Source organism: Podarcis liolepis, assembly GCF_965112155.1.
Source record: "Podarcis liolepis genome assembly, chromosome: 2".
Taxonomy (NCBI): domain Eukaryota; kingdom Metazoa; phylum Chordata; class Lepidosauria; order Squamata; family Lacertidae; genus Podarcis; species Podarcis liolepis.
In genome coordinates, this window is record NC_139555.1 from 21,626,735 (window position 1) to 21,653,739 (window position 27,005).

The 27,005-nt window shown below is 47.8% G+C and overlaps 1 protein-coding gene across 1 annotated transcript; it reads left to right on the forward strand.

The window, feature by feature from the left end:
• Positions 1-1,586: 1,586 nt before the first annotated feature.
• On the forward strand, positions 1,587-26,016 carry DHH (desert hedgehog signaling molecule). Its single transcript, XM_083490320.1, has 3 exons — positions 1,587-3,197; positions 20,507-20,768; positions 23,603-26,016. The coding sequence occupies exons 1-3, from the start codon at positions 2,889-2,891 to the stop codon at positions 24,268-24,270; spliced, it is 1,239 nt and encodes a 412-aa protein (XP_083346446.1). The 5' UTR covers positions 1,587-2,888; the 3' UTR covers positions 24,271-26,016.
• The last annotated feature ends 989 nt before the right edge of the window (positions 26,017-27,005 follow it).

Consider the following 27,005-nt stretch of genomic DNA (forward strand, 5'->3'; position numbering starts at 1 on the left):
CGCTCATCTCGCTTTCAGGCTGAGCGAGCTGGCATTCACCCACAGACAGCTTTCCGGGTCATGTAGCCAGCATGACTAAACCACTTCTGGAGCAACAGGACACCGTGATGGAAACCAGAGTGCACAGAAGCGGCATTTACCTTCCTGCCACAGTGGTACCTATTTATCTACTTGCGCTGGTGTGCTTTCGAACCGCTAGGTTGGCAGGAGCTGGTACAGAGCATCAGGAGATCACCCCGTCGCGGAGATTTGAACCACCGACCTTCTGATCAGCAAGCCCAAGAGGCTCAGTGGTTTAGACCACAGCGCCACCTGTGTCCCTGTACCTCTCCTGCAATGCCACATTATTAACCTTAAAGGTGGGGCCTGGGTTATGTTTCACACACGCCTGGGTAAACTTGTGGTGTTTTGTGTTTGTTTTGGCTCTTAGCCCAATACGTACTGGAGAAGGTGTCCCCCCCCCCCTTTTAATGTTTTCTGGTTGCCTGCCCACAGTTGCAGGCGAAAATAAGAATCACAATCCAACTCTTCATAAGAAGCTCAGTTTTTTTGAAGGGGGGAAGCTAGTTCTCGTCCTTTATGCTTAGCTGGAAGGTAAGCGGAAAGGCAGGCCTTCGTTGGATTCGGGCGGGGGGGTGAGAGAGCCTTTTGCTCTGCCATCACATCAGCTCCACCCGACATGGTGGGCGCATGCAATAGAAGTGTGGGGCTGGCAAGGGGAAAGGGGTCTCAGGAAGGCAGGAAGATGGGCTTTTTGACTGCAGAGAATGAACAGGTTTTGCATTTTGACCTTGTTTGGTTTGTTTCCATGTATCCGGGCATGCAGGAAACCGACGTGAGAGGGCAGGAAGTGAAGCCATGACTACCCCAGATTGCTCTTGGCTGTGTACACTGACCCAGTGACCTAGACCTGCTCCCCGCCAGCCTTCCTCTTGTGAGGGAGGAAATGTGGTTCTTGGAAAGTCGGTTGAAGACTTGGCGTGAGGGGGCAGGACAGAAAACTGGTTGAAAATAAGAGGTGGATTGTCCAATATGGCCAAAGATAGGAATGGTAGTGGCTTCTTTCCTGGGCCTCTAGAAACACCCCCTGTCAGGGGTGCCAACTTGAATAAAATATTGGGGGGGGGCAGGTAAGCCCTGCCCCACATAATCACAAGATGCAGTGCGCACACACCATAGGAGCCAATTCCTAGGGGCTGAGGAGTCTTCGACCCCCCAATAAAATATTTGAGCCCCCCAAGTTAATGGGCATTGCCATTCAGAGAGAGAGAGAGCCGTGTCATGTGATCAATTATGTGGGGTGGAGTTTCCCCCCAGTATTTTATTCAAGTTGGCACCCCAGACACACATCATTTAAATGACAATGCCCATTAACTTTGGGGGGCCTGGTTCCCTCAAATATTTTATTGGGGGGTACTGAAGAGACCACAGCCCCTAGGAGTTGGCTTCTCTGCCCAGACCTTCCAAGTGTCCCTGTTTTCCAGGGACATCCCCGATTTAGAGAAGCCGTCCCGGTTTCTGATTTTATCCCAGAATGTCCCGCTTTTAGGACATCCCTATTTTCATATATACATGCACACATTTTTATTAATTTTTTTAACATATCAGTTCCAACAGTCATACAACATAACTTCTCATCTCATACAATATTTTTGACTTCCGTCAACACCTCTGATGATTTCCCGTTTTTATCACTTATTCTGCATTTCTTACTTTCTGTATTACATATAATTAACTAATAGTTCTCTTCATAGTCTTTTTTGCAATATTTCAGCTAATCCACCTTACAAAACTTCTTGCAGTCCTACTAGCGTAATCTGTTCATCACAGTTACTTTTCAAATAGTTCATATATTTACTCCAGTCTTCTAAGAATCTCTGATCCCACCGGTTTCGAACCCTTCCTGTTAACTTATCTCATTCTGCGTAGTCCATCAACTTCAGCCTCCACTTTCCCCTATTTTCATGGGGGAAATGTCGGAGGGTATGGAATGGGACGTCCCCATTTCCATGGGGGAAATGTCGGAGGGTATGGAATGGGACGTCCCCATTTCCATGGGGGAAATGTCGGAGGGTATGGAATGGGACGTCCCCATTTTCATGGGGGAAATGTCGGAGGGTATGGAATGGGACGTCCCCATTTTCCCACCGCCCTCTGTTATTAGCAGGGAGCGCTGAGGGAGATGGGAGCCTCCCGCCTGCCCCGACGCCGTCTCGGCAGCAGAGGGCTCCCCCGAGCCGGCCTAGGAGGCCCTCGCTGCCCGAGCCGGGATGGCGCTGCGCCGTCGAGGGCGCTCGATCGGAGGCGCTGCGAGCCCCGCCAGCGGGAGTCCGCCCTAGGCGGGCAGCGGGTGTCTGCAGGGCGCGCCTCCCTCCGGGCCCAGGGCGGCACCAGGAGGGATGGCGCTGGTACAGCTGCTCGCGGGGGCCGGGCTTCGAGGCGGAGCCGGGCGGAGGACGCAGGAGCCCGGCTGCGGTGCCCCGCCACGGCCACCTCGGCGGGAGGGCAGCGTCGCGCCGGCCGCCCGTCCGTCCTCCCGCCCCATCGCCCGGGAGTGGGAGCCGGGCTGCCCTCGGAAGGTGTTGCCCGGCTGGGATGGCCAGCTTGAAGGGGCACTGCGCGCTTGGCACGGGGAGGAGCCAGGCTTTCCTATGGGCACTGGTGGGTGGCACTGCATGAGTTAGAAGAGAACATCCACGTGCTGGCGCAGGCTCTGGTTGGCACCAGCGGTGGGCAGCTGCATGTGTGGGCTGGTGCCAAGGCATCCCAAGGCAGCCTTGCCGTGGTGGTGATGATGCCCTCCTTGCTGGACATCACGGACTGACGGGAGAGAGTGGAGAGCTTGGGGGGAGAGAGGGCCAGGCAGCCCTGCGGGCACCTGGCTTGCCATGGCCTGGCGCCGCCTTGCCATCTTGCTTGGACTTTGCTTGGCCAGCTGCCTTTGGCGCCCCGCTCGGGGCTGCGGCCCGGGCAGGGGCCCAGTGGGGCGCAAGCAGTCTAGCCGCAAGAACCTGACCCCGCTGCAGTACAAGCAGTTTGTCCCCAACGTGGCGGAGCAGACCCTGGGCGCCAGCGGGAAGGCGGAGGGCAAAATCGGACGCCGCTCAGAGCGCTTCAAGGACCTGGTGCCCAATTTCAACCCGGACATCATCTTCAAGGACGAAGAGAACACAGGGGCAGACCGGCTGATGACTGAGGTGGGTGCTGCTGGTTGGTTGGGCAAAGGTGGAGCCCAGATCTCTGAGGGCCTTTGACACATCCAGGGCTTAATTTGACGCAGGTCTCGGCCTAATATATTTGAAGCAATAACAAAATAAAAGCACAGTGTCTGTAAGTATATGCTGACCACCTTTCCACTCTCTACTAACTAGAATAAGACTTAACACATCACTGTGATATCCACATTAGAGGATATAACTTCTCACGAGGTTTCATTATCTCTATGAGTATTAACCACTGGTCTCTCCCATAATTCCCATGTAGGAATTGAAGCTGGGCTTAAGCTCAAATAATCAAACACCAGTAGCTACCTGTAGACTAGCCTTTTTCTAGGTAACCTCTAGTTTTAAGATAAACTAGTTCTGCTGTTCTCTATTTCATCCAGAGAGAGAGAGAGAGAGAGAGAGAGAGAGAGAGAGATTTTCCTGCTGGGCAGAGGCAGGTCTGAGTTGTAACCTGCTGTTTTCAGACTACACTACTTGGTTCAGAGGGGATCCTCAACAAACTTAATTCTTTTGTGCCACCGCCAGGAACTCGGGCTTTGGGACCTTGAAAGGAGAGTGACAGAGCCTATAGGAGCAGGTGGCATTTGCTAACTCACCGTGTCTGGGATCAATTGCTAGCAATGAACTTTCACTAGGGAGTTAGTTATTCTTCTTGGGGAATCGGATCTCTGGGAGAGTCACCTGCCTCTACTTCCTCAGGCAGGTTGATAGCACTTGGCTAATCTGAAATCTTGCATATCCACTAGTGAAGGAAGGAGAAGAGGACCTAATCCTATCTGTCTCCTCAGCTGTGAATGGTCTCCCCTTCATCCTTTTCGCCCTTTGACAGTATCTGAGAAAAGAACCTTTGAGGCATTCAGATATCAAGCAGAAGATACATTATCACCCTCTGGACTTAGTGCACACCCATAAAACCTGCAGCGGCCAGACTGAACGCTTGGTTTTAAGATGGCTCCCCCCCCCTCCATTTTCTACCCTGCAGTAAACAACATTCACATGTGTTGCAGTGTATGAGAGAGACTCAGGAGATAAGTCTCAGTGTTGTGTCTGAAAGCGCACCGAGGGCTTTTCTTCACACTAGAGAGATGTTCCCTTAAATGCAGATAACTTTTGTGAACACCGTATTCCATGACAGCTGAAATGCGTGGTCTTTAGTCTGCGGTACGGAAAACCATCTTATCTCAAGACGTTTGCTACACTTTGCAAGGAATGACGGAATAGCCCAAGGTGGTGGTGTTGTTGGTATTAATTATTACTAATAGCCGTAGCAACTTTTTCATTTCTTAACACACACAGGCTATCCTTTTCTCAGAGTACTTTATAGTTGAAGTTAAGTTTTTAATTCTGCATCTTAACTGCCATCATTTTAATTTTTTTGTGTGCTGGAAAAATCTATGATCTTGAGGCACCTTGAATGATTTTAAATTGAAAAGGGGGCGGGGGGTAAAATGTATAAATTAATTTCAGTGTAGGAAAGAAAATATGGACTGCACATGTTTTCTCCATGGAGATTGATGAATGCATGAAAGAGTCATTCAGTGGTAGATTGATCAAGCGGTGGGGAAGTTAAACTTGAGTGTGTTTAAATCAGGGCATAATACTGAGTGCCCCCTCTGTCTCCAGGACCTCATACAGTCCCTGAAACTGGCACAGTGTAGGTACAAAACTGCTTCCAGCCAGTGGCGTAGCGTGGGGGGTGCAGGGGGGGCCGGCCGCACCGGGCGCAACATCTGGGGGTTAGGGTTAGGGGGCGCAAATCCACGGGTTAGGGGGCGCAAATCCATGGGTTAGGGGGCACAAATCCATGGGTTGGGGGCGCAAATTACTTGCCTTGCCCCGGGTGCTGACAACCCACGCTACGCCACTGCTTCCAGCTCCTTCTTTAAGTTTCCTGGGATTCAGATGAATCAGTATTGGGCAGTGTGAGTGATAAACCACTGAGACAGGCTGAGAAAAGGAGAACCTTTTCCTCTTTCTTTCTTTCTTTCTTTCTTTCTTTCTTTCTTTTTTGCAAACCTCCCATTTCAGGCAAAACACAACTTTCAGACAGTTACATTTTAGTCTGGTCAATTTCTAACTAGGAAAAAACCAACAACCCTGGAGCCGTCTCTCCAATTTCCTAATTGTTTAATATGCCCTGACCTTTGCTTTTGTTTTCTCCCTTGGACATTTCCAACTCCCTCCTAATTGCTTTTCCTCTTTGGTTTCCTGATGTCCTTGCAATAAGGTAATCCAAACTCATCTCCGCATGTTAACCCGCAAAATCCAGATCAGATAGGCGACGCAACACACAAAGGCATAAGCAAACAGGAGCTGTAAAGTACATAACTAAAAAACTGGATTGCATCCAATGGATTGTACCCAGAGTTGACCCATGAACCTAGTCATGTCCCATCAGTAGCCAATAGGTAGATTGGGCATTGGACAAATGTATGAAGAACAGGGAGTATGCATTGCGAGCAGTCTTAGAGAACCTCCATGTTAAGAGGCAGTTAAGAGGCAGTTAAGAGGCAGTTGGGACGCGGGTGGCACGGTGGGTTAAACCACAGAGCCTAGAACTTGCCGATCAGAATGTCGGCGGTTTGAATCCATGTGACGGGGTGAGCTCCCGTTGCTCGGTCCCTGCTCCTGCCAACCTAGCAGTTTGAAAGCACGTCAAAAGTGCAAGTAGATAAATACCTTCTCCGCTGGGAAGTTAAACAGTGTTTCCGTGCACTGCTCTGGTTCGCCAGAAGCGGCTTAGTCATGCTGGCCACATGACCCAGAAGCTGTACGCCGGCTCCCTCGGCCAGTAAAGCGAGATGAGTGCCGCAACCCCAGAGTCGGCCATGACTGGACCTAATGGTCAGGGGTCCCCTTACTTTTACCTTTAAGAGGCAGTTAAGTGGCCTTTGGATATCCACTGCCACAGAGCCAGATCAGAAGAGCATTACAGTGGTACCTTAGTTCTCAAACTTCATCCGTTCTGGAAGTCCGTTCCAAAACCAAAGCGATCCAAAACCAAGGCACGCTTTCCCATAGAAAGTAATGCAAAACAGGTTAATCCATTTCAGACTTTTAAAAACAACCCCTAAAACAGCAATTTAACCTGAATTTTAATATCTAACGAGACCATTGTTTCATAAAATGAAAGCAATAATCAATGTACTATACTATAAAATAAATAAGACACTATTGCAGGTGATGAAAATTAAAATTAATATTTTTTCTTACCTGCACTGATGATAGTCATTGTATAGATGGGGGGCTTTTATCCATTTCTGCAGTCACACAATCAGTCCGTAGCTGAACTGGGGTCCACACAGTCACAAAAACAAATTAACTGAAAAAGCCTCCAAAACAAAAATGCAAAATAAACAGCAAAAACAAAAGCACCAAATACAATGGTACCTTTTTGGTGTTTGGGAACCAAAGCGTTTGAGAACCAAGGTACCACTGTACTGTCTTTGTGCCTACCTTGTGTAATTTTTGTTGGCTATTTTGGAAAGCAAGGCAGAAGGCATTTTAGTCTGATCCACCAGGGCTCTTTTTATATCCTTAGGGGGAAATACTTGTTAAGAGAAGCCACAATGGTAATACGGTTCTGGTTAGTCTTGTTAATGACAATGAAACCTATTGCTACCAGGTGTGCTCTGGAAAGTTCAGTAGTGTACACAATAATATTCTCTTTCACTCTGATCCTAGAGGACGTCTTAAATTGGAAAAGTAGAGGTCTGTCTCTTTGCATTTGTGTGAGGTCTCACCAACATCTGAAGTCTCCTTTGGGTCACTGTGAAAACCTTTCTTGTTCTTCTTGTTCCCAGTTCTAACATATAATCCTGCAAATGTGAACAAGGAAGACCTCCTGAAGTTTTGCACCTTGTCTGATTTAGGCAGGACAAACCTGCAGAACCTGCTGCCTTTGAAGCCAGATGCAACACGCCAATTGGTGCCACAGTTTTTTGCCGCCTGCCTCAGACTCCAAAGTCTCTGAGTGATGTTTGTGCGTTGAGCATTTGACAGTTCACAGTATGCAGCTGGTAAGCTGCATTTGACTCAGTCCAAAGGTGTGCAGATCTGTTGTTGTTGTTTAGTTGTTTAGTCGTGTCCGACTCTTCGTGACCCCCTGGACCAGAGCACGCCAGGCACTCCTGTCTTCCACTGCCTCCCGCGGTTTGGTCAGACTCATGCTGGTAGCTTCGAGAACACTGTCCAGCCATCTTGTCCTCTGTTGTCCCCTTCTCCTTGTGCCCTCCATCTTTCCCAACATCAGGGTCTTTTCCAGGGAGTCTTCTCTTCTCATGAGATGGCCAAAATATTGGAGCCTCAGCTTCAGGATCTATCCTTCCAGTGAGCACTCAGGGCTGATTTCCTTCAGAATGGAAAGGTTTGATCTTCTTTCAGTCATGGGACTCTCAAGAGTCTCCTCCAGCACCATAATTCAAAAATATCAATTCTTTGGTGATCAGCCTTCTTTATGGTCCAGCTCTCACTTCCATACATCACTACTGGGAAAACCATAACTTTAACTATACGGACCTTTGTTGGCAAGGTGATGTCTCTGCTTTTTAAGATGCTGTCTAGGTTTGTCATTGCTTTTCTCCCAAGAAGCAGGCATCTTTTAATTGGTATATAACTTGTTTGACCCAATAGCTTGGAGAGCTGTGAATGGAATTGCTTTTGTGTTCATGTTTTGCAGAACTATATTCCTAGTTAAATGCCCCCACATTAAATTGAGCATACAAAGAAATGACAGCTTCAAATGGAAGATGGGGGCAGAGGGATAGAAACGGTGGGGATTGAAATATATATATATCTCGTTTTCAAGTTAGGATGGGTGTTTTCTACATCAGTGTAGCCTAAGAAATAGGGAACTTGGGAACAGGGCAGTTGTGTGCTGCAAATTCCTGGGCTAAAGGGTGCTACTCTTAAGGCACAATTGTGCAGTACCATTTCACCAGCAGACATAGCCTGGCAGAAACATCATGTCTGCATCCTGCAGGTGTAAAATGCATACCGTACTATTCCCCGTACTATTTCCCTGCAAAGGTCCTATTTATTGTCTATCAATTTTGTCAGGGCATCGGCAGAGGGAGGGGAGAATGGGGCAATGACATTTTGCCTTTTTGTGAATAGAAAGCTGACTTCATTCCAGTTTCCTGCTGCTGAGTCACAACATGCCATCCGAAGGCAGGGTGGGTGAGGGTTGGCAGCCGGCATTTAACGTTCAATAGCTATGGGGGTGTTGAGAGAACAAAGGGAAGAATTGCAGGAAGGTTGGCCGGATCCTCTGGGGCACTGAGGACTGCCCTAAATGGAGACAGGAAGCTGGACGGCGTGGGCTTTGGCTCCATTGCAAATATTCCAGAGGGCGCTTCCATTATGGAGGTATTTTGTACATGCTCAGGAGCTGACAGTCATATCTGGGATTGACTAGGTCAGATCGGACAGATATCCCAGTTTGTTTGGGTTTTCTGAAAATATTGCATTTCTCATCTCACTGACCCAAGTTGTCAGTACAGTGGTGCCCCGCAAGACGAATGCCTCGCAAGACGGAAAACTCGCTAGACGAAAGAGTTTTCCGTTTTGGAGGTGCTTCGCAAAACGAATTTCCTATGGGCTTGCTTCGCAAGACGACAATGTCTTGCGAGTTCCTGCTGGTTTCCCCCCCCTTCCCCCCTTTTTCTAAGCCGCTAAGCCGCTTATCAGCTGATCCGATCAGCAGATAAGACGCTAAAAGCAGCTAAAAGCCGCTAATAGCGCTAAGCCACTTATCAGCTGATCCGATCAGCAGATAAGCCGCTAAAAGCCTCTAATAGCGCTAAGCCGCTAATCCTTCAATGGGCTTGCTTCGCAAGACGAAAAAAACCGCTAGACGAAGAGAATCACAGAACGAATTCTTTTCGTCTTGCGAGGCACCACTGTAGCTCTCAGCTCTTTGAGAGTTTCTGTCCCATGGTTGCCTGCTGCAATCTGGATTGGGGGAGGTCACTCAGGGGAGGAGAATCCTGTAGTCCATTGGCCATGCTGCCTGCGGCTGACATAGTTCAGCAACACCTAGAGCAGGGGTAGGCAACCTAAGGCCCAGGGGCCAGATGTGGCCCAATCGCCTTCTCAGTCCGGCCTGCGGATGGTCCGAGAATCCGCATGTTTTTCACATGAGTAGAATGTGTGCTTTTCTTTAAAATGCATCTCTGGGTTATTTGTAGGGCATAGGAATTCATTCATTATTATTTTTCAAAATATAGTCCGGCCCATTTTCTCACACACCCACCCCGCAAAATATAATCCGGCCCACCACATGGTCTGAGGGATAGTGGACCGGCCCATGGCTGAAAAAGGTTGCTGACCCCTGACTTAGAGGGTGTTCGGGCAGCGAGCAGGGCTAGAGGGCATCATGGTTCCTTTCTGTTGTGATGCCATGATGGTTTTACAGTTGGGACATAAAGCAGGGATCACTGATGTTATATATCAGACATATCCAATGCGTCGATCGCAATTGACAGATAGATCCTGCAATGAATTCTGGTCGATCACCACCCACCCCCCACTGGAGGTGTTGGGAGGGGATGTTTTGACGTTGCACGTGCGCCCACCCCTACCCCGCTGGCGCGCACGCACGGTGCACCCTCCCTGCATCCACCCCCACCATGTTGGGGAAGCAGCAACATGCACCCTCCCTCCTTGCACTCATCCATGTCACCTCGGGGGAAGCAGCCAGCGCCCGCCCGCCCTGCACCCATCCCTGGGTGGTAGATCACTGCCAGTTTTTATATTGGATCATGGATCACAGTCAACTTGAAGTTGGACATGCCTGATTTACAGTGGTACCTTGGGTTAAGTACTTAATTTGTTCCGGAGGTCCGTACTTAGCCTGAAACTGTTCTTAACCTGAAGCACGACTTTAGCTAATGGGGCCTACTGCTGCTGCTGCGCCACCGCCAGAGCATGATTTCTGTTCTCATCCTGAAGCAAAGTTCTTAACCTGAAGCACTATTTCTGGGTTAGCGGAGTCTGTAACATGAAGCGCATGTAACCTGAAGCATATGTAACCCGAGGTACCACTGTATATGAATCTATAGCAGGGGTGGGAGACTTCAGACCCAGGGGCCAGATGCAGCTCTCCCCTGCCTTTGTTTCTGCTTCGTGGGACTCTCCTCATACCCTATCCCCAGCCACAGACCCTCGTCTCAGGCTCCAACCACCCAATTCAGTTTTGCACCCCTTCTTGAGTGTTTATGTCGGGCTGGAATGTGTCCCTGAAGTCTGATAGTGCATTTTGCTTCCCAGGATGGAGGACAGCGAAGGGTGTTCGTATCATGGAATCTTAGAATTGTAGAGACCCCAGGGGTCACCTAAATCCAACCCCCTCCAACGCAGAAATCTCAGCTAAAGCATCTGTGGCCGTCCAACCTCTGCTTTATTTATAATAATGTTTATTAAAGTTTCACAAACAATAAAAAATTCCAAAATTTAAACATAAGAAAAACTACAAAGATATAAAAATACAAAAACAAAACACATAGAAAATACACAATAGAAAACAGTTAACAAAAGAAAAGAAGGGTGGGGGGAGAACAAAAAGAAGGACCAAAAAACAGAACAGAAAATAGATTAATATTTTCATATCTTATACTTCATTCACTAGTTTCTTGACCTCCTCTCACCTCCCATTTTGTATTCCAGTTCAGATATTAAATTCAGCAAATCCTTACCCTCTAGCATTTATCCTCACTCAAGATGTTAACCTATTATAAGTATAAATTTTCCAATTATCAATCCCTATTTACATTTTCTTAGAAATCTTTTTACCAATACCACTTATTTTCCATCAGACATCGTTTTAACATTCCTTAATTTTACAGTGCTTCTGCAAGTAGTCCTTAAATTTCTTCCAGTCTTCCTCCACCACGTCCAACCTCTGCTTTAAAAGCTCTAAGGAAGGAGAGCCCACAACGTCCCAAGGGAGACCGTTCCACTGTTGAGCAGTTCATCTTGTCAGAATGTTCTTCTGAATCTCCTTTCTTGTGACTTGAAGCCATTGGATTGAGTCCTACCCTCCAGAACAGGAGAAAACGAACTTGTCCCATCTTGCATGTGACAGCCCTTGAAACATTTGAGACAGTCTCCTCTCAGGCTCCCCTATTCCAGGCTAAACATACCCAGCTCCCTCAACTCTTCCTCATAAGGCTTGGCTTCTAGAGCCTTGTGGAAAATGCTCTCCTGTACAAAAGGTACTTCTTACATTCCTTACTCTGCTTTCTCTGACCTCTGCTTCCTCCCCTCAACATATGGCCCCTGAGAGGTTACCCAGCGAAGATTGTGGCCCTCAGGCTGAAAAAGACTCCATGGTCCTGTGTTATAACCTTACCACCAGTGGTATGGAGACATGCTTTCACTTGCTAGAGCAAAGCTCCAGTAAATGCATTATTATTATTATTTTTAAAAAAACTGCTCCAATAAATAGGGACAGTGGCAAATTAAGGAAATGGTAGCAGAATCAATCTGGGGAAGAGGCAAAGCAGATTTGCAACTCTGAAACCCTCCTTCCTGATGACTTAAGAAGAGGATCAATTTTTAATATGTTTGTACTATCCCTGGCTGCAATAATTTGATCCCAGTGAACAAATGCAAACAAGACAACTCTACCAAACGTGCAAGTGAGTCTGCAACCTCATGTTGATACTTCCAGCCTTGCCCTTGTGATATGAAAATAATTTCAAGGCTACTTCAAACTGCTACTTACATGGGTTGTTGTTTTTTGTAAAAAGAGCTTCTCTTTCCACCTAGACTTGTGCTGGCTCTCATGCTTTCAAACCCGCTTCTTGAAAGTGAGAGATAAGATCTGTGCAACCATTTAAAATCCCCTCTCCTGGTCTACCTTTCATGCTCACTCAATTATATTGTATTCAGGGGAGTCAGGTCATCCTAAAGCAATTAGTAGGGGGGGGGGAAATCTCACCGAAGAAAAGATTGCCAAGTAAAAGTTACAGGAAGAGAGCTTTCTGTGCTGTCGATATTCCATCTTAGGACCCTGTCCTGAACCTTTAGTTTCTTCCCTGTGTTTGTTGATCTCCAATTCTGTCAACCACCCTGAGACCCCTGGGTATAGGGCGGTATATAAATTCATTCAATCAATCAATTTAAAAATTGCTTTTATTTTCAAGAATGTAGAACATTACACCCATTTCCTGCTGAAATGTTTGCTGAAGTTGTCTCTACACTGTTCTGGGTAATGAGTGCAAAAAGCACAGAGATGTCTTACCAAGCAGTCCACAATTGTGTTTTTAATTACAGTGGTATCTCGGGTTAAGAACTTAATTCGTTTTGGAGGTCCGTTCTTAACCTGAAACTGTTCTTAACCTGAGATACCACTTTCGCTAATGGGGCCTCCTGCTGCTGCTGGAGCATGATTTCTGTTCTCATCCTGAAGCAAAGTTCTTAACCCAAGGTACTATTTCTGGGTTAGTGGAGTCTGTAACCTGAAGCATCTGTAACCCGAGGTACCACTGTATCTTACGATCCTTAATTATTACATTCAGGTTTATTGAACTAAGTCAGGGGCAGACCCACTGAAATGGGTGAGTTATGCCCATTAATTTTAAGGGTCCTATTCTTAGTAGGGCGAAAGCCCCTTCTGCTCTGTACATTGAAAGCAGTCTCATACCACCTCAAACAGTCAACGTTCCTCCCGCAAAAAATCTGGGAACTGTAGATTGTTAAAGGTGCCGAGAGTTGTTAGGAAACTCCTATTCATTTCACAGAGTAGTTTAACAATCAATCCCTTTTCCTAGGGGACTCTGAGAAGTGTAGGTTTGTTCAGGCAATAGTGTTCTCGGCACTCTTAACAAACTTACAGCGCCCAGGACTCTTTGATGGAAGTCATTACTATTTAAAGTGGCATGTTGGTGCTTTAAATTTAGGTAAAAGGTAAAGGACCCCTGGATGGTTAAGTCCAGTCAAAGGTGACTATGGAGTGGCGGTGCTCATCTTGCTTTCAGGCCAAGGGAGCCGGCGTTCGTCCACAGACAACTTTCCGGGTCATGTGGCCAGCATGGCTGAACCGCTTCTGGCGCAATGGGACACTGTGACAGAAAGCAAAGCGCACGGAAATGCCGTTTACCTTCCCGCCGGAGCGGTACCTATTTATCTACTTGCACTGGCGTGCTTTTGAACTGCTAGGTTGGCAGGAGCTGAAGCAGAGCAACAGGAGATCACCCCATCGTGAGGATTCGAACCATGGTCCTTCTGATCGGCAAGCCCAAGAGGCTCAGCGGTTTAGACCACAGCGCCACAGGGTGCAGCCTTAGTTGGATTCAGCTCATGATGCACATGGATTTAGTTTTTTGTAGTTCCCTCAGGCTTCCCACCACCAAGTGTCTGGCTTCCCAGAGCTGTGTGAATGGCTTGCATAAGGGAATCATAAAATTGTAAAGTTGGAAGGAATCCCAAAGGTCATTCAGTCCAACCCCCTGCAATGCAGGAATCTTTCACCCAACATGAGACTCGAACCCATGACCCAGAGTTTTAAGAGTCTCAGACTCTTCCAACTGAGCTGTTGTACATCCAGACCTCCATTGGCTCCCAGTACGTTTCCGAGCACAATTCAAAGTGTTGGTGCTGAGCTTTAAAGCCCTAAACGGCCTCGGTCCAGTATACCTGAAGGAGCGTCTCCACCCCATCATTCTACCCGGACACTGAGGTCCAGCGCCGAGGGCCTTCTGGTGGTTCCCTCATTGCAAGAAGCCAAGTTACAGGGAACCAGGCAACGGGCCTTTTCAGTAATGGCACCCGCCCTGTGGAACGTCCTCCCACCAGATGTCAAAGAGAACAACAACTAACAGACTTTTAGATGACATCTGAAGGCAGCCCTGTTTAGGGAAGCTTTTAACGTTTAATATGTTATTGTATTTTAATATTGTGTTGGAAGCCACCCAGAGTGGCTGGGGAAACCCAGCCAGATGGGCGGTGTATAAATAATAAATTATTATTAGTAGTATTATTATTTATCCCTTCTTATGTGGATCCTGTTTGGGTTGAGATCCTGAAAACAGATTTAAAAGCCGGCTAATAGATTTTGGGGCTGAACCTTCTGTCATTTGCATTTTTCTGTAAAATGTACAAGAGGGCAGGTGTCTCTCCGATAGCCTCCAGCGATCAATCCAGCTTGGATAATTTTTGGCTGGGGAACAGGTCTATTCCGTGATGAGGCCCATGAATGTGAGTGGGCAGGGAGACGATTTTTTTAAAAAAAATATCAAATGGCCTTCCAGCAAGTCTCCAAGCTTCGTAGTTCCTTGCCGCTCACAATCAGCAGAAACAAACCAGCCGCTTGGTCTGGACGCCTTCTGCTCCGTTCGCTGGGTGCCGAAGGAACCCCAGTGGGAGTAGCAGGGGGAGGATTGGTCAACCCAGCAAGGTCCCATCTATGACACGTCCTACGGTGCCCTTTCCCCCCCGCTGCACTGACACCAGCGCAGGGAGTGTGGAGCAGCTGAAAGAGTCCTTTGTGGCAAAGTTGATGATTTTGCTGTTATAACCGAGGAGCTTGAATTCTCGCTGCGTTGAGTAATTCTGGGCCTGGAAAACAGCTATTTGTCCTCTGGCCCAGGAGCCGATGGAAAGTGTCGCACATTCCTCTTTGGGCTTCGAGCGTGCTCCTTTCACTATAGATAAGGCTTATATTTCCCTTTTATTAAACGCCATCTCTCTCTTTTCTGCACCACCCTATTAGAACGGTGCTCACATCTCCATCGCCTGGCTCTTTCTAAGAAGAGATCGTGTCGTTTGGCCAGATGTTTACCTTGTCTGTGTGTGGAAGAAATTGGTTTGCCAGCCATGGGGGTGGGGGGCAGAGAGCTTATGGGACAGAGGCAGTGAGCTAGCTGCATACAATCTACCCATCGGTTGCCTTGAAGAGGAGTTAAAATTTCTGGCTGGCACAGCTTTTATCATCTTCCCATAGAGCTTTATCTGGCTTTCAAACCTTTGTTTCAAATTGCTGTAATTTTGCATCATGAGAAAATCAGGGAGTTGCATTTTTAACTCCTTCCTTCCTTCCTTCCTTCCTTCTTCATCTGTGCCTTGTAGTCTAACAACAACAACAACAACAACAACAACAACAACTTTATTAGTTGTACCCAGCCCATCTGACTGGGTTCCCCAGCCACTCTGGGCGACTTCTTATATAAAAACATAATAAAACATTACACTTTAAAAAGCTTCCCATTGCACATTAAAAAGCTGCTAGCCTGTTATAGGGCTACTCCTGCTGTAAAGGTAAAGGTACCCCTGCCGTACGGGCCAGTCGTGACCGACTCTAGGGTTGTGCGCTCATCTCACTCAAGAGGCCGGGAGCTGGCGCCGTCCGAAGACACTTCCGAGTCACATGGCCAGCGTGACGAAGCTGCTCTGACGAGCCAGCACCAGTGCCGCACACGGAAACACCATTTACCTTCCCGCTATAAAGCGGTACCTATTTATCTACTTGCACTTAGGGGTGCTTTCGAACTGCTAGGTGGGCAGGAGCTGGGACCGAACGACGGGAGCTCACCCCGCCACGGGGATTCGAACCGCCGACCTTACGGTCAGCAAGTCCTAGGCACTGAGGTTTTTGACCCACAGCGCCACCCGCGTCCTGCTGTAACTGCATCTAAATGCTGATCACAGGATCTCTATATGAACAAGTCATTTTATACGTCGCCAAACTGCACCGCAAAAATTATCCTCATATAAGCAGATTTGACTATTTTTTTAAGTCACAGGAATTGTGTGTGCACGAGCATGTGTGTAACTGCATCGCACGCAACAGATGAAACCGTTCATTCATTTAATTGTATGCTGCTTTTCCGTGCGCACAAAAAATCAGGTTCAAAGTGGCTTGCAACAAAGAAACAGGGACGTATTTCAAGGAAACACTACGAAAGCAATCTCGTAATCATAGCAAAACAGTTGTGAATATAATAACGTACCAAAAAACTATATTCTGATACCATAAAAATAACAAGATTATTTAAACAACAGCAGGCAATAAGAAAAATAACAAAGGAGCTTCGCTGTTTCACCGGAGAAACACCCTCCCCGAACATTGCTCACGGTCCCTCTCCTGCGGCAGTTTCTTATAAGACTTCCAAGGGCAAAGGGTGGAGTAGCTGGGTGGGGTAACACTCCTCCCATGATTTTGGGGCTGAATTTATGGCAGTGTGATGACAAACCTAGACAGCATCTTAAAAAGCAGAGACATCACCTTGCCGACAAAGGTCCTTGTATTAAAGCTATGGTTTCCCCAGTAGTGATGTATGGAAGTGAGAGCTGGACCATAAAGAAGGCTGATCGCCAAAGAATTGATGCTTTTGAATTATGGTGCTGGAGGAGACTTGAGAGTCCCATGGACTGCAAGAAGATCAAACCCATCCATTCTGAAGGAAATCAGCCCTGAGTGCTCACTGGAAGGACAGATCAAAAGGACAGATGCAGTGAAGCTGAGGCTCCAATATTTTGGCCACCTCATGAGAAGAGAAGACTCCCTGGAAAAGACCCTGATGTTGGGAAAGATGGAGGGCAAAAGGAGAAGGGGACGACAGAGGACGAGATGGTTGGACAGTGTTCTTGAAGCTACAAACATGAGTTTGACCAAACTCTGAGAGGCAATGGAAGACAGGAGTGCCTGGCGTGCTCTGGTCCAAGAGTCGGACATGCCAAAACTAAACAACAACAACGACCAGTTCCACCCCACTGAGCTGCAAGCATAGGGGTCACTGCAAGTGTGTGTCGTAGTGAATTGAACAGAACGGAGAGGCCCGGGGCGGGGAGGCAGCGCGATTTTGGCCTTGCACAGGGCGCTTCTGAAATTTGAAAGACCAAAGTCTGCCCCTGGTTGCATGATGAGCTGTGAATGGCACATCACCCTTCTGCACATGATGCAGAGGAGAAACCCAGGAGTGCCAAACAAGTGTGCACAGAACAGGAAGCCACAGTCAGCCACAGCACCCTCACAAGTGCTTCTTGCGTGTATTTCCCCCCCAATGAAGATATGTACCTAAGATGTTTCAAGTATGCGCACACTGGTCATTTTATAAACAATGTATGAAATTTGAGGTAGGAAAACAATTTGAAGTAGAAATGGTATGCAGTTGAAAAAGAAAATTAAGAAAGCAGGGGAGCGAGGGGGAGGGAAGTCGTGGGATTCGGAGAATCCCATTTCATGGAGTTGATATTGCTTTTATGTATATTTCTCTCTGTTTTTGGTGGTTCTGGTGGTGGCTGTCTGTTTTCTATTTTTTTATTTTTGTTCAAAATTTAATAAAAATATTTTGTGTGTGTGTGTGTGCGCGCACACGCGCAAAATATAACTTGTAAAATAGCCCATAAGTGTTTTGTACCTGTAAAATATTTAGGGCTGTATATTAGGGTTGCCATATTTCAAAGAATAAGAACTAGGACACCCCAAAAGTTATTGAGTTTTTGTTGTTGTTGTTTTTTTAGACAACCCCCCCCCCCAAGTTATTGAGCTGCTTCTTTTTTTCTTTTGGAAAAAATGTGAATTTTTGGTTGATCCAAAGCACCACCTTTCGGAAATCTCTCCCCCCCCCCCCCGGACATCAATTCCACCTTTGAAATCCCAGTAATGTCCAGGAAAATCCAGATGTGTAGCACCCCTACTGTATGTACTTGGCAATGGGAGGAGAGGGGAGAGACCTGGCAGAAGAGTCACTTTAAAAATCTGAATTCTGTGTCCTACATTTTCAAAAGCGGCAAGGCCAGCCATAAATTATGCAGATTTGCATCTGGTTGCACATTTAGCTCAATTCCAGTTTTGTAGATCATGGGTTAGTGGTACTTCGGCACCGCCCTCCTGGAAACTGTGATCTTTTTTTACATTTTTACTGTTCACTTTCTGCCTTTGTTTTGACGATTCACTGATTTTAGAGTTCTTGTTGTTGTGCTTGTTGTCTTTTAAATGCAATTAAAAATAACAAGTTGGGGCTCTTGCAGTTCTACAAATTCTACAAATTCCACTCTCCTCCTGTGCTGCCAACACAAAATCCATAAAATGGAAGGCTCAATCCATTTCCATTCAAAGGAAAAATGGACAAGTGCTTTTCCAGTTCCACTTCCATCACCCTGACCCGACCCTCCCTCCCAAACTGGGAATATTGGCACTGGTTGTTCCTGTTTCATCAAGGCTACACCCTGTCCGCGATACGATGATAGCACTCTATTTGCACTGGTAGCACAAATGAAAGCGATAAAAACGTTCTTGTTTTTGTTCCAATCCCTTGGAAAACTAACTGTTATGGCTTCACCTTAGGAACTGAGATAGGCGCTCACGCATTGTCCTTGTGTGACACAACTTATCTCCACGCATTTCCATTTTTTCTAGTCCCAGCAGGGGCGCTTTAATAACTGGACCAAGGATGTGGTTGGAATTACAGGGGATGCCTGTGGTTCTGTCATCGCAGGAGATAACTATGCAAAGTGATGGCGAGAAAATGGATGCAGTCATCCAGATATCTTTTCTCTCCCAGTTCCCAGAAGCTGCTGCTGCTGCTGCAATCACTCGTAGCCGAGTAAGATTGTCTTCCATAAACACAGTTTTAGCAGTGAGTCTGTAAGTGACTGTGGAGGCCAGTTCTGGATCCACACATCCTTCCACACTGGGGACATAGGTTTCCAGGCGGGAGTTGATCACGGTGTGGATCTGCCAAGCGTGCCTTCCTCTCAGCATGTTTCTCCCTTTCGTCTTGAGTTTGAGCGTCTTCAAAACCCATGGCACCTTTGGTAAAGGCTGTTCTCCAGTTGGAGCGCTCACAGACAAGTGTTTCCAAGTTGTCAGTGTTTATCCTACATTATTTAGATTTGCCTTGAGAGTGTCTTTAAACCTCTTTTGTTGACCACCAGCATTACGCTTTTCATTTTCAAGTTTGGAATAGAGTAGTTGCTTTGGAAGACGATCATCAGGCATCCGCACAACATGACCAGTCCAACGAAGTTGATGTTGAAGAATCATTGCTTCAACACTGGTGATCTCTGCTTCTTCCAGTACCCTGGCATTAGTTTGCCTGTCTTCCTAAGCGATGTGTAAAAAAAAATGGCGACACCATTGATGGAATCTTTCGAGGAGTTGGAGATGGCATTTATCGTCACCACACTAGTCTCTTGCGGCAAAAGCAATAGTCTTTCGGCACCTTTATTAAAGGCATTTTTAAAAAAACATGTTTATGGTATGAACTTCATGCATCCAACGAAAATGACTCTACTCCATGAAAGCCATGTTAGTTTTTAAGATGCCACAAGCGTCTTAGGGATTTCGTTTGAAACAGGCTGTTAAAGAGCAAGGTCCTGGTTCAATTTAGGCCTACAGGGGGAGCTATTGGAAGTAGTGGCCAGAGGAACAAAGAAAAGCGAGCAGGATTTTCTCAGGTCCCAAAATTTCTATATCTGCCCACTCTTCACCCTGTACAGACTGAAGCAGGTTAATTAAAAACCAGAGAGCAAATCAGAATGTGTTTTTCTCAGGGCAGCTAGTAACAAACAACTGCTTTTTTCCACATGGCTGCTCCAGGAAAGAGGTAGACTAATCTCAAAGAGTTAATGGTTAATTCTCAGTGGCCAGGATCCAGCCCACTGGCTCCCTCACCCCCTGCTTTAAAAAGCTTGCTTTCCTAGGTTGTTTTTATAAACCAACCTCGCAGTAATCGGAGGGTGGAGGGGAAAGTGTATTAAAGCTGCTTAGAAAATATTTCCGAGAAAATAAACAAATGCTTTCAGAGCAGATTTGTGTTTGTTCTAAAGCAAAACCTTATTGGGCTCCTGAAAACTTTCTGCAATTGCATTTTTGATTGCAAGGTGCTTCTCTGATTATTTTGCTCTTCTTCTTGTCAGATACGGCATTTGATAATTAGATTTAGCAGAGAAAAGGCTTGAAAGGTGAGAAGGCGGCTATTCCGGAACTGGTACCTTCTTGCTTTCCTTAGTTATTTTCATTTCCAACTGCAAAAGCTTGTTGCAGCTAACAGCTTCTTCCAGGTATCATGTGCTCCCCCTTCAGAGGGTGGATCGACACACAAGGGAAAACAACAGCACTATAAATAAGTCATAAATTAAATGTTATAACCAAAGAAAAAAACTCTATTTAAAATCGCATAGGAAAGTTTTTTTTGCTCTACAACGCCACCTGGTGTTGCATATTTATAACACATTTAAAATGCTGTTTTTTTACTGATGTCCAGAGTCTCTCCCTTAGAGCACTTTCCCCGCAAAGCACAAATGTTCAGTGTTCCCTCCACCTCTGCTTCCTGCAGCGTTGCAAGGACCGGGTGAACGCCTTGGCCATTGCGGTGATGAACATGTGGCCGGGAACGAGGCTGCGAGTGACGGAGGGCTGGGACGAAGACGGGCACCACCTGCCCAACTCCTTGCACTATGAAGGCCGGGCGCTGGACATCACGACATCCGACCGCGACAGGGAGAAATACGGGATGCTGGCCCGCTTAGCCGTGGAGGCTGGTTTTGACTGGGTTTACTACGAGTCCAAGGCGCACATTCACGTGTCTGTGAGAGCAGGTAAACAGGAGGAAGGAGCTCAAGTTGGGGTTCCCAGTTCTGGAAAATGGGTGGTGGCGGAGGACCTATTAGTGAGATTTGCACAAGAGGCCATGAATGTGAGGGTTATGGGATACCTCTCCAGTTTAAGGAACAGGAGGAAGACCAAACTTTGGGACATTTTTATTACCTTAGTGGGTTTTTTTGTTTGTTTTAAAAATTTACCGTATTTTTCGCTCCATAAGATGCACCAGACCATAAGGCGCACCTAGTTTTGGCAGAAGGAAAACAAGAAAAAATTATTCTGAATCCCAGAAGCCAGAACAGCAAGAGGGATCTGGCTTCTGGGATACCGTGTGGCTGTTCTGGCTTCTGGGATAACCGCACCAAGCCTCTTCAGGGCAGCGGGATGAAGGCTCCCCCTGCCCGAAGAGGCTGCGCACGGCTAAGGCAGAAGCCAGGACAGGTGCGTCACTGAAGGGGCGCTGCACAGTTCTCCCTCTCTGAGAGGGAGAACTGCGCAGCGTCCCTTCAGCGAAGCTGGAGAAGGAACAGAAGGAGACCCTTCTGCTCCTCCTCCGGCTTTGCTGGACAGGCGCCCCTTCAGCGAAGTGGGAGGAGGAACAGAAGGGGGCTCCGTTCCTCCTCCCGCTTCGCTGAAGGGGCGCTACGCAGCTCTCCCTCTCTGCACAGCGCCATTCGCTCCATAAGACGCACTCACATTTCCCCTTACATTTTAGGAGGGGGAAAAATGCGTCTTATGGAGCAAAAAATACGGTACTTACAGTGGTACCTCTGGTTGTGAACGGGATGCGTTCCGGAGGCCCATTCGCAACATGAAAAGAGCGCAACCCGCAGCGGCGTGTCTGCGCATGTGTGAGTTGCAATTTGGTGCTTCTGCACATGCGTGTGACATCATTTTGCGCTTGTGCACATGCGCGAGCGGCGAAAACCCGGAAGTAACCCTTTCCGGTACTTCCGGGTCGCCGCAGGACGTAACCTGAAAAAACATATCATGAAGCAAACGTATGACTGTATTTGGTTTTTCAACTTAAAATATATCAAACATAAATCATAAAGACAAGATTCCAAGGAATCTCCTGGACTTCCATCCTCCCTTATGTGGGTCCTATTATTAATCAATCCCTCCCGTATCTTTTATGATAATCCAAACCATTTACCTCTTCCATTATGTCCAGAATTCAACCTTAAACTACAAGTGATGTTCCAATCCTACTAACGATTTTAACTCTTTCCAATAGTCTTTAAAATAAGTTTAAAATTTCCCCCATTCCTTGTAAAAAAAATTGGTCTTCCTGATTTCTGACTCTTCCGGTCATTTTAGCCATTTCAGCATAGTCCATTAACTTCATCTGCCATTCTTCTCTGGTAGGAACTTTATCTACTTTCCATCTCTGGGCCAGTAACATCCGCGCGTGGTTATGTACGTGGTTGCATACATAAATAGTCTTTTCTGCTCCTTTGGGTTTTCGGCACCTAGAACTCCAAAAGGAAGGCTTCAGGCTTTTTAATTAAGTACTTAACCAGAGGTACCACTGTAGTAATAATAAGAATAAGAATAATAATTTTCCTGCAACGTCATTCATGCTGCCCACTTCACAAGCTTCCAAGGCTGTCCAATGGTAGGGCCGGCCTTGAGCAGGAGACAGAACTCCTTGCATTCCATGTATGGTCAATAAATGCCACAGGAGCATACCTTCCAACATTTCTCCGATGAAAACAGGGACGTTCTATTCAACAACCACCATAATTTTATTATTTATTCCCCGCCCATTTGACTGGGTTGCCCCAGCCACTCTGGGTGGCTCCCAACATATATAAAATCACAATAAAACTATACAGGGCTGCCTTCAGATGTCTTCTAAAGGCTGTATAGTTGCTGATCTCCTTGGCTCGGGGATTGCATAACTCCATACCCTCCAACATTCCTCCAATGAAAATAGGGACGTCCTAAGGAAAAGCAGGATGGCTTCTGTACATGTGGGTCTGTCCCTGGAAAATAGGGACTCTTGAAGGGTCTGGCGGAACCAGGGGGACTCTTCCCTTCCCATCTGCAGCTAGAGAAGGGGCTGTGAGACAAAAGGCCGGGAACCCAATGCCACATCACTTCTAATGACATCTCCACCCGCATCATTCAGCCCGGACACTGAGGTTCAGCTCCGAGGGCCTTCTGGTGGTTCCCTCACTGCAAGAAGTGAGGTTACAGGGAACCAGGCAGAGGGCCTTCTTGGTGGTGGTGCCCACCCTGTGGAACGCCCTCCCATCAGATGCCAAGGAGATAAACAACTATCTGACTTTTAGAAGACACCTGAAGGCAGGGCTGTTTAGGGAAGTTTTAAATGTTTGATGTTTTATCACATTATTATTATTATTAAATTTTTATTTATACCCCGCCCTTCCCAGTTCAAAAACCGGGCTCAGGGCGGCTAACAACAAATTTAAAACACTTAATTATAAAAGCAGCATAAAATACAGTATAAAAACATGAATAACAATAAAATTCAAAAAGCACTTAGATAATCCCCAGGGCTAGCTGGCTGAATTGGTCCTACTTGGGCCTGCGAGGAGGCCAGGGGAGAATTAGCTGTGGGGTCTTAGAGCAGGTGATCTTCAGAAAAGAGGAGGAGGAGGGAAGGGAAGGGAAAGAAAAGATCAGGCTGAATTCAAATTAAAGGCCAGGCGGAATAGCTATTATTATTATTATTATTATTATTATTATTATTATTATTATTATTATGTTGGGAGCCACCCAGAGTGGCTGGGCAAACCCAGCCATATGGGTGGGGTATAAACACATTATTATTATTATTTATTATCTCCTTCTGCTTCCTTAGATAACTCCATGGCTATCCGTGCCGGAGGCTGTTTTCCTGGCGACGCAGCAGTGACCTTGTGGAATGGCGAGAAGAGAGGCCTCTCGGATCTCCGGCGGGGCGACTACGTGCTCAGCGTGGACCAGACTGGGCAGGTGACCCCCAGCGAGGTTTTGCTGTTCCTCGACCGGGACCAGCACCGGCGGACCACCTTTGTGGCTATCGAGACAGACGGCCCCGTCCGCCGGCTCCTCCTCACGCCCTCGCACCTCGTGTTTGCCGCACGGGACCCGGCCAACAACACGGCGGACTTCTCTCCGGTGTTTGCCAGCCGGGTGCGCGTGGGGGACTCTGTGCTGGCGCACCGGGCGGGCGGCCGCCAGCTGCACCCTGCTCGGGTGGTCCGCGTGTGGCGGCAAGAGGGCGTCGGGGTGTACGCCCCTTTGACTTCGCACGGCACCATTCTGGTGAACGGGGTGCTGGCTTCGTGCTACGCCATCCTCGAAAGCCACCATTGGGCCCATCGGGTATTCGCCCCGCTGAGGTTGGCTCACCGCCTCCTCTCGCTGCTGCCTCTCGCAGGCGAAGCCAGGAACTGCAGTGCCCAGGAGGCGGGCATGCATTGGTATTCACAGTTCCTCTACCGGCTGGCATGGGGCGCGCTGGGCCAGGACGCTCTTCACCCATAGAGAGACTCCAGCCTGCTGGGCAGATTTAAGCTCATCAAGCCATAAGACAAGGATAAGGAGTTTGTGCTCCAGCTTGGCTCCATGCCTTATTGGCCATGATTCCTTAGATCAGTGGTTTTCAACCGGTGCGCCGTGGCACCCTGGGGTGCCTTGAACGATGGTCAGGGGTCCCGCGGGCAACATTGGCCTCTGTTCCTCTTCCCTTCCCTCCCTCCTCTGATGCCCTCTTGCGTCTGTGCCTCCCAAAGGCTTGCAAAGCTGTTTGTTGCTGCAGCAGCCCTGGCTAAAAGCACCACAGGCGAGTGGTGTCTCTGGGGCTGGCCAGGGGGTGCTTCCCAGGCCCCTGTGGGGCAGTGGGAGGAGGCACCTCTCTTTGGGGTGGGGAGGGGGGTAGCTCAGAGACCAAGGGCAGTGGCGGCAGCTGCCAGAGGATGCCCAAGGAGACGGGAAAGGAGAGAAGGATGGGGGAACACTCCACGAGGGGTGACATTACTGGGCTCCTGAGCCCCACAGAGGTGCCGCAGGAAGAATGTAGTCGCTCAAGGGAGCCGTGGACCCAAAAAGGGTGAAGACCTCTGCCTCAGATGATGCCTCCTGAAACCACTTGCCGCGAAAGAGAGGGAAAGGGTTTGTCGGCAGCGTAGGATTTGGAATGCCTGACTTGAATGCGCCTGTCGTGGGCTGCATTCAGAAGGCCCTGGGCTTTACCCAGACGGGTCTGTGGAACTTGCAGACATCGAAAGGCACTCTCCGTCCCTCCTCCTCCCCCTCCTAAATTTAGCACAAAGCCAGCAAGCCCCACTGTCTGGTTTTTAGTGGGTGGGGTGGATTTCCCTCCTTCCAGATGGTTGTCCCGATCTCTGCTTGACATTAGCATAAAACGAGAGGTTGCTTTTCAGCCGCTCCACAAAGATGAGTGGGGCCAGGGTGGGGGAGGCAGAAATGAGAGCTCTCATGCCAGGGAGATCTGGGAGAATGACTTGGGTCTGTGCCCTTGCCCTTACCCCCTCCCTCCCACCTCCAGAGGTGCACTGCAGTATTCAGAAGACATGCAAAAATAACTGAGGGGGTTCCATTGGCTGCCCCTAATTCTAGAGGTGCGTCCGCAATGATGTAGTCTGAAGACAGGGCTGGGCAATTAGCCTGAGGGTCCTATTTGTGGGTGCTTTGAAACTTGGCGTGCACAGGGTCACTTTAACCTGGCATCCTTGACTTAACCTAAGTCACAACACTGGATTCAATGGGAAGGTGGAGTGGTTCAAGATGGAAGACTCCAGTCTCTTGCAGAGAAAGGGCTGTCTTGTTATTCTGTAGGCTGGGGCAACTGGCTGGTTCTGTGATGATGGGGAGCCGCGGCCCCCTCATTCTCTTCCTTTCTCTGCCACCTGGACCTCATGTGAAGCTCACCCCCCACCCCACCCCCTCTCTGTGCATTTGTGGTGTGGGGGCAAGCTTAACACTTAACCTTTGAAACTTAAAAGTCCATTCCTTCACACTTACGAAGCCTGTTGTAACCCTTAGCTGCCGCTTCAGAGTTTTTATTTTTATATTTATAAAGTAGTAATTTAAGTGTGGTCCGTCGCCACCTCTTGTCTCGTGTTGGGTATTAATTTGACGTTTTGCCAGGAAGAGGATTGCGAGGGCTGGGGTTATTTTTGTAAGCTGTGTTTTAACGTCTCCTTCCCCACCTCCCTTTTTTAAAAAATAGTATTTTTATGTGTGTTTTACTAAAGATAATTCCTTTGACTACTGTCACAATATAATTTTTTTTGGGGGGGGAGCTCCTGGCTTGGGCAGGAAGCCGCTTCTCTTCCTGCTCTTTACCACAGTCCATGGGTTAGGGGGTGCCCCGGGCCCTGGCAACCCACACTACGCCACTGGGATTCCATACACTGTTCCAAATCCAGTTGTTTTCCTGTGGATGGGAGAGCTCGAAAGTGCATATGCAGACAGAGCTTGCTATAGCTGTCCCGCTGATTTCAGTGCAGCTGACAAGTGACTTGCACCTACACCATTTTCAGTTGACGAATCCATGCTCCTCATGGAGAAGAATGGGGCACTCTGTGTATGCAATAATAATAATAATAATAATAATAATAATAATAATAATAATTTTATTTATAGCCCACCCATCCGGCTGGGTTTCCCCAGCCACTCTGGGCAGCTCCCAACAGAACACTAAAAACAGAATAAAACTTCAAACATTAAAAACTTCCCTAAACAGGGCTGCCTTCAGATGTCTTCTAAAAGTCAGGTAGTTGTTTATTTCCTTGACATCTGATAGAAGGGTGTTCCACAGGGTGGGCACCACCACCGAGAAGGCCCTCTGCCTGGTTCCCTGTAACCTCGCTTCTCGCAGTGAGGGAACCGCCAGAAGGCCCTTGGAGCTGGACCTCAGTGTCCAGGCAGAACTATGGGGGTGGAGATGCTCCTTCAGGTATACAGGATCGAGGCCGTTTAGGGCTTTAAAGGTCAGCACTCGCCCCATGCAGTCACTGGAGCTCATGTAGGAGTGCGGATCAGGTTGCCTTTGACTGTTCGCATTTGTGTGTGATAAAGACCCCTGTCTCTCACCAGTCATGTTTAAAGGGCCTTCGCTCCTTAGGGTGCATCCTCTGTCTTTACCCTGGCTGCAGTAAAAGGTAAAGGGACCCCTGACCATTAGGTCCAGTCGTGGCCGACTTGGGGGTTGTGGCGCTCATCTCGCTTTATTGGCCGAGGGAGCTGGCGTACAG

Bases quoted from the DNA above. Each gene is read 5' to 3' on its own strand.
- DHH (XM_083490320.1), top strand. From the start codon at position 2,889: ATGGCCTGGCGCCGCCTTGCCATCTTGCTTGGACTTTGCTTGGCCAGC. The intron at 3,198-20,506 runs GTGGGTGCTGCT...TGCTTCCTGCAG, and splicing joins CAGACCGGCTGATGACTGAG to CGTTGCAAGGACCGGGTGAA. The intron at 20,769-23,602 runs GTAAACAGGAGG...CTGCTTCCTTAG, and splicing joins TCACGTGTCTGTGAGAGCAG to ATAACTCCATGGCTATCCGT.